Consider the following 8,209-nt stretch of genomic DNA (forward strand, 5'->3'; position numbering starts at 1 on the left):
AGCTCTTCAGGACAAGGATTGTGCCTTCTTATGTGGTTTGTAGAGCCCCCAATGAAATGGGGCACCAATCCTGTACAGCATCTTTGGGTGCTTCTGCAATTTAAACATTAACTATAAATAAAATTAAATAGGGTCTATATGTGCCTAGATTCAATGGGATCTGTGTTCAATTATGTGTGCCCTAGAAATCTATAGGGATAGCTAGGTAGCCTGTTATTCTTTAGTCTTTCCTCCAAAGAAAAGCATAATTTGCATTAGTGCTAAGGGGGGTCCTGCCTGAATAACAAGGAAGAAAGTGGACCTGAAATATTAAGTTGCTGAAGTGATAAAAAAAATCTTAGATTGAACATATTTGATCTGTTTGCTGAATTGAAAGTGTACAAAATATTCATTTCAGGTTCGATTCACATAAAGGTTTCTGGTGTCAACTCCTGGAAGAAGGAAAAACCAAGTGTCTTGGAAAGAGCAAAGGCAGAAAATACCCTCCTATGGATTCAGAGGTAAACCATTGTTCTTCTGAGGCAATACAGCATTTGAATGGCTTTTAGGAGTGCCTCACTCACACCCATGGGACACCCCATTGACAAAATTATAACAAGAACAAGAGGATAAAATTAACAACCTATAGTTTATTTGTATTAACTCTCCCTACAGCCAAGGCCTTTCTGATACCATGTACCACGTGATCATTTTTGAACCTTTTGTATAAAGGGTGAGTATAATGGCCAAGATGTCTCCAGATTAACTTACCCTGAAATTTTTTAAACATTTTCTTCATATTGAAAAACCTAGTAGCTCTCAAAAAGCTGCAACACAGTTAAAATCCCAGCCCCTCAGCTGAGCAACCCACACCAGCAACAAGCTCAAAACACATGGTTTGTTGCAGTTGTGATCAGACGTGTAAGTGTGAGGCTGTCCTCTGTTCTTCCAGTCTGTTTCATTTTTGACTTGTCAGGCTATTAATAGTTACACATGTTCTCGTGGCAATTCATTTTTAAGATCAATTAATTTTGGTATCTATCAGTTTGGAAAATGTTCCTTCAGAAATGTTCAGATAAAGTTACTTTCACAGGCCTGATAGCTGAGGTCCACACTCCTGCTCCTGCACAGAGGAGGGGAAGAAATCTCAGCAAGCATTTGGAGCCTCTATTTTTACTCTGGCCTTCTCATACTGAACTCCCACTTAACTTAGTCTGAATGAAACCTGAGTGAAGAGCTCAAGACTTGGTCAGTAGTAAGTACTATTGTACTTACTTATTGTACTGTAGGCCTGATTTTATTCTGATGCTGGTGTAAATCAGGAGTAACTCTTGTGAGAGGAGAATCAGCCTCTGTGGGGTATTTTTACTTATTTGTATTATGTTTGTCTATCCTAAATATCTCTGAAAAAGACAAAAACTGAAATACTATGAGGTTATATTCTGCCCTCAGTTACACTGACGTAAACTCAGAGTAGCTTATTGACTCCAGAGTTACTCTGGATCTATACAGATGTATCTGAGATCAGACCATGATCAGTTTCTTTGATCTGAGATCAGACCATGATCAGTTTGATGAATAGTTTGGAAATTAACTGTATATCTACTAAAATAATCCCCTGCAACTCAGCTGCTAAATAGAGTATAGATGCTGTGTGCAATAATACATAGTATATAGGAGAAAGTATACTGCACAGAAGAAAACATGGCATAGTTTACATCTGGTAAAACAAACTGCAAAACTCAAAATCTATAGCATCTACAGTACACTATTTTACTAAATAAAAATGTCTGGTTTTTTATCCATCAGTGTAGGGCTTTTCTGTCAAGCTACTACAGAGATCACAATGTGGAACTGTCAAAACTCCTGCACAAATTGGGACAACCCCTGCCATCATGGCTGAGACAGGAACTACAGAAAGTGAGATAGCATTGAGAGGAAGCTTCTTGAAATCTCTCTTCCATACTTCAGTCATCTTACCTAAAGCCTTCAATAGCTACCAGAAGGCAGGTGTAAAATATACCTCTTCAAAAGAGAATAAAAGAATGAAGTTCTTTCCATATGCTGGCATGTGGATGGTGAAAATGTTTGTGTCTCTTAGAACTATGGAGGCCTGCAGGTTTTCTCTTCGGCATTTCTGGGCCTGTGGAATTGTTGTAAACTACTGTGCGCACATGTGGAAGTCAATAGTAACTGGTATAAGCTTTAAAAGCAAAGCTACATAACTGTCCAATTTCATAGTAAATATTTACACTTTTATATTCAAACTTAGGAGTGTTGTGTCTCATGTAAGTTTTGTAGCCCATTGTTTGCCTGCTCATGATTTTTCATACTTTTTTATTATGTGTCTTATACAAAACAAAAAACAAAACTAAGAAAACCCTGTATAACACACAATGGCCAGATCTATTCCTGCCTTTGGAATCTGCTAACCAAATTTTGAACTTAAAATAAATGAACACAGTTGAGGAATACAAACACATGTTGCTTAGGTGTAAACAATAGGACAGAATATGTATTGTGAGCCAAATCCTGAAGCCACAGGCTAAAACACTGTAGCAAGAAATGATGTAAGAAATGTGGCCCTGCTCTGTGAGGAGGAAACCATAGTGTGCTGTGGATCCCTTTCAAGTTCAGAATCTATGCTTTTAAATACTGCATCTCCATACACAGTCTGCTGAAACAGCAACAGAAAAGGAATATAGACTATTCTGAACAGAGACGACTATATGTTTAAGAAGAAAACTAATTAGATATATAAAGCACAAAGTTAAAAAATAAATTTACATTGTAATAATCTGAGTGTTAAACTTATATGACTGTGAACCAAACCATAGCACTGCAATGAACAAATGACTTGAGTAGATCTTTCACACCTAGCTCCTGTGAGTTGCAAGTTATGGGGCCTAGATTCTGATCTCACACTGCTGTAAATGAGGAGTAACTCCGTGAAATCAGTAGACTTATATCAGCGAAAAACTGGTGTGAGAACAGAAACAGACCTATATTAAGATTGCCTTAATTTACAATATATCTTGTCCTGGTTTTTGGTGTGTTGAATTTTATGTATTTATTTGATGTGTGTTTCCCAAAACTCCTCTTATACTGACTGAAAAGTGGTGGCATCTCTCAATGCCTTCCAATTTAATACATGCAAGTTGCAAAAACTTCTTTCCCATGGGGGATATATTTTTTAAAAGTTTTGTAATTAAACAAATGAGTAAGTTAAATAAAAATTAATACAGTGTGCAGTCATGATATAGAATTAGGTTCCAGTACTGCAAACACGTAAGTATATGTTTAAGTTTACACAGTTAAACAGCACGCCAACTTAAACATGTGAGACCAGGGCATAATTATTAATACTTCAAAAAATTAGGAAAGAGATCATTAAAAATATGAGCCAAATTTAGCCCTCATGTTACTCCACTGAAATATGGCTCAATGTGTTTTAAAAATGCCCGACAGCTAATGAATAAATACCCAAAGTCAAAAAATGGGCATGGTAGGTTACCCCTCCCTGCTCCCTATGTATACTATTGTTCCAAATGTGATGCTTGGTTCCGTAACTACATTCCCAATATTTGCTTTAAAATGGGCAGTTAAAAAGTACATCAAATGGTGGAAAGCTTTTCTATGTTTGTCATAAACCATACAATTTAATTTGTATGGTAATGGGATGGAAACCAGTTTATTGTTCACTAAATAGAAAACAGATGTTGAGATCCGTATTGTAATTCTAACTTGTAACTTTTTTTACTCATGGACTTTGTCTTTGTAATACATAATTTTGATAGGCCTGTAAAGAAAAATATCTAGGCAAATTTGCTGTGTATAAAGATATACATTACTCAGCACATTATTGCATAAAGGAGTATGTATGATTAACAAAAAGGATCTAGTAGAGTAGACATTCTATAAGTTGAACATCATAATTATTTACAGAATGAAAAAATCTTCTCACTTTCTGTCATGTGCTTTAGGTCCAAAATTTGACTTTTCTTAAAATTCTTTTAATTTAGTAAAAGATGCCCTCTGGACTCTGAATAACTACAAAAGAAAAAATCCTTTTCATGTGTAAACAATTGATGTGACATGCAAATGTCAGTATGGATTTGTAACAACTAAGATGTTAATGTTAATCATGGGGGAAAACACCTACTGTGATGCTCTAGTAGCCCCACTGACTTCAATAGGGTCCTTTCATCCTTAGTGTACAACTGATGTACCATCACCAAAACATTTAAAAAAAACCCAGAAAACACACACGATTTTGTAGGGACTGCACAAAGCTTGTGTTTTTTGCTCTGGTGCTACAGTTACTCTGCTCTCTTTAAAGCAGCAATTACATAAGCATTTTGGAGCCAGGTCATGCTCCCAAGATTGCTATGAAGCTCCATTTCATCCCAATTATCAGGGGGTGTGGGGACTGTCAGGGGCACAGAGCACACGATCTCCACATTGATTTCAGTGGGAGTTCTGCCTGAGTAAATACTATAAACAAAGTATTTGGCCTTTTGTTCTCAGAATTGTGCATTGCACAGGGCCTGATCCTGAAATCCTTATTGTTCAAAACTCCTATTTTGACAATGCCTGAGAAAAGTCCAGAGGATCAAGCTCTTTAGCATCAGCATCTCCAGATAGCATTAACTTCTCGTGCACTAGAAATATGATTGTGACACTTAAAAACAGTGGATAGTAAAGGCAAATTGATAGTGTTCTTTGAGTTTACAAAGGTATTTACTGCTGATTTGCAGATATATTTGGAGTGAAATTTTTTGTATGAGCCCTAAAAGAGAATACATGCACCTACCCATAGTTTTTCCTCCGAAATATTCTGTTAAAATATGTTTTTACAATAGTCAGCAAAAGCATGTAAAAAAAAAAAAGTAAAAACTACATTTATTCAGGACCAACCAAGTTAGTTATAACAAGGAGTCTCAGCAAGGCATGCAGACTCCAGACTTTATGTCAGTGGTTCTCAAACTTTTGTACTGGTGACCCCTTTCACACAGCAAGCCTCTGAGTGCGACCCCCCCTTATAAATTAAAAACACTTTTTAATATATTTAACACCATTATAACTGCTGGAGGCAAAGCGAGGTTTAGGGTGGAGGCTGACAGCTCACAGCCCCCCATGTAAGAACCTTGTGACCCCCTGATGGGTCCCGATCCCCAGTTTGAGAACCCCTGCTTTATGTACAATAGCTGGAACTGAAAATAATGGGATACACGTGAGTAAAGCTGAGCAAGTAATTCATAAAAAAATATTTATTTGACCAAGTTTAGCTTATTTTAAGCTCATCACTTATCTACAAGCAGACTGCAGTTTCTTCAAATGCATTTTCATAAATATCCTACCAAGTTTAATGTGTTTTTTTAATTTACTGTTTGATTGTGAAACATTTATTGAAAATATTTGATAGTCAGGCTTAGTTGATTAGTTGTGATTGGTAAATGTGGTAAGATTTTTGTTCCCTGGTTAGATGAGTGTGCAAGGAATTCCTATACAAATACTTGTCTGTGTGCAGTGTAACTTGTTTTCTGCAAATACTCATGCATTTGACTTTGAAATTTGCTTTCCACAAACATCTGTGGTAATAAAATTCAATGCATGATTGTTTGCAGAAAGTGAACATAAAGGGGCATAAATTTAGGTGATATAAATTCATTTGACTGTTTCAATAAACATTCATGAAAGTGCTACAGTATTTTCCCAGCGCCACATTTGAGAAAAGAATGAGTTTAACTGATTTGCAGGCTAGTTTGTACAGAATACCCTTTTTCTTTGCTTAAAAATGTGAAACTTCCTCAGGAAGAAATTAAATAGATATTTCAGTGTTTATAGACGTAATATTCTTGTCATTCACATTGAATGAAAATTTCTGGAAACATTTTTCTCAAAGTTTTTTAAAATTAAAAAAACTGAATATTATTCTGATAGTGGCATGATATCTGATGTGCAACAATAAACTCTGATAAGAAAATGTACTGCCATGTAGTAGTGATTTTATATTTGTAAAAGTTTTCTTCTTCCAGGTTTTTTGGCAGCTATTGTACCTTGTCTTTGAGATACAATACAGTTCAGAAGCACAGTAGTTGCCTGAAAGATTTTCTGAAAGAAAAATATTGCTTACTCTGTTGGTATATGGATATTACTGCTCTGTGCAGCTGCTTTTTTACTGCCTTTGCTTGTTGATTACTTTTTATATAGCTTGTGCCAGAAGCTGTAAGTGTGCTACAGTAACATTTTCAGATCTTTATATACAGAGCAAGAGAGCTCTATTAAAAGTATTTGCCCTTAGGTGAGCTTTGGAGGAACACTGTTCTATAGTTGAGACATTCCAACAGCCTTGGTAGACAGGAGGGAGCATTAGAAAAATCCATAAAAATTACTATAAAATTAATATTACCAAAGAAAAATTCTGTACTATCAACTACTTGAGGTCAGAAAAGCACTCTAGATGGGATGGTACCTGGCCAAACAGAAGCTTATAGAGTTGTATTGGAGTGACACAGAAAATATCAACATGATACAGTCTGTTTATTATGGGCAAGTGATGTAACCTACTATAATGTTTGCGTTTCTTTTAAATTAACTACAATTACTTTAATTGGATAATTTAAAAAAAGTAAAGTAACAACACAAATGTATTGAGTTAGCACAATCAGAGCGTTTTGCTTACAAGCAGCATCCGGCCATTCTGCATTGTTAGACTCAAGTCACCAACTCGGATAACGCTGCCATTTGACAGATCTTTCAATTTTGCCAGTCCAGAATGTTCCAGACCTGAAAGGTGCATCAAGCACCTTTCTTAATGCTCCATGCTCCCCTGAATGAAGAGGGTAAAATTAGCAGGATCAGAAAGGAAGACTCACAAGAGGAGAGAAAAAACAAATGAGGGCAGCCAAGGGCTAGAGAAAACAGAATGAGAAACACAGGAACTTTGAAAAAAGAGAAATGGAGGAGGTATATAGGGAAGACATAACATAAAGGATTGAATCTGAGTGGTGCCAAGCAGTGTCAACTATCACTTGTATTGATGAGAATTGTGGCTTAGCACCGTTCAGGTTCCGGCTACAACTGGGTAAGAAGGTGCTGCTTCTGTCTGGAGAAAAAGCAAAGAAGTGTCTGTTTTTCCCCTCAGGAAAACAAAGAAAATATTTTTTTTAAAAGGAATCACAGACAAAGAAAGAAAAAGAACCAAAATGGAGTGCAGCACCATGGAAAATCAGGCCTTCGGTCTAAGTTTTCTATCCCATTGCCTCAATGTACTTTGGTTTTATCTTTTTCTCTTTCTTGCCTTTCAGTTGTCTGTTGCTTTCTTTTCCCATTGGCCCTCTTGTTCCGTTCTTCCACTGTCCTTTTTCTATCCCTTTGTTTTCCCACTTTTCTTGCTTTATTCCTTTCTGCTCCACTTGACAAATTCAGATTGGAAATAAGGCATGCGGTTTTAGCAGTGAGGATCATTTCAATTGGAACAGCTCAAGGACGTGGCAGATTCTCCATCCCTTGAAACCTTCTGGCTTTTTTCAAAAGATATAGCCTACCTCAGGGGTCGGCAGCCTTTCAGAAGTGGTGTGCCGAGTCTTCGTTTATTCACTCTAATTTAAGATTTCACATGCCAGTAATACATTTTAACATTTTTAGAAGGTCTCTTTCTATAAGTCTATAATATATAACTAAACTATTGGTGTATGTAAAGTAAATAAGGTTTTTAAACTGTTTAAGATGCTTCATTTAAAATTAAATTAAAATACAGAGCCCCTCCGGACTGGTGGCCAGGACCAAGGCAGAGTGAGTGTCACTGAAAATCAGCTCACGTGCCGCCTTCGGCACACATGCCATAGGTTGCCTATCCCTGGCCTATCTCAACCCCAACTTATTCCACTTGACACAAGAAATTACTAGAGGAAAGTCTATGGCCTGAATTATACAGGAGATCAAACTGCATAATCACAGGACAGAGCTGCCTGTAAAAATCTAATGCTTTCTAGTGAGTCTTCCAGCATAACTCCTTTCTTGAGCTGTCCTGTCACCTATAGTAGTCCAGAAATTTAAAAAAACAAATTCCTTTCTTGTATAATTTTTACCTGTAACCACTGTATACACATCTTAGTTGTGGGACCCTGACTGGAAGGAAAACATTGAGACTTCAAATGGGTAGACATCAGATAAAGGAAGGAAGAAATAACCAGTTTATTCACATGACATACAGTAGAACAAAAGT

General features: G+C 36.6%; 1 protein-coding gene across 4 annotated transcripts in view; it reads left to right on the forward strand.

The window, feature by feature from the left end:
- LOC127047710 (bifunctional heparan sulfate N-deacetylase/N-sulfotransferase 3) overlaps positions 1-5,957 on the forward strand; it is a 105,985-nt gene extending 100,028 nt beyond the window's left edge. For 2 of the 4 annotated variants that reach the window (XM_050946278.1, XM_050946279.1), the window contains 2 exons: positions 398-500; positions 1,794-5,957. In XM_050946278.1, coding sequence (XP_050802235.1) covers positions 398-500; positions 1,794-2,204 — 514 coding nt within the window. In that variant the 3' untranslated portion in view covers positions 2,205-5,957. The other 2 variants (XM_050946280.1, XM_050946281.1) reach the window with 2 other exon arrangements.
- Positions 5,958-8,209: the final 2,252 nt, after the last annotated feature.

The sequence above is a fragment of the Gopherus flavomarginatus genome, chromosome 3, assembly GCF_025201925.1.
Source record: "Gopherus flavomarginatus isolate rGopFla2 chromosome 3, rGopFla2.mat.asm, whole genome shotgun sequence".
Classification (NCBI taxonomy): domain Eukaryota; kingdom Metazoa; phylum Chordata; order Testudines; family Testudinidae; genus Gopherus; species Gopherus flavomarginatus.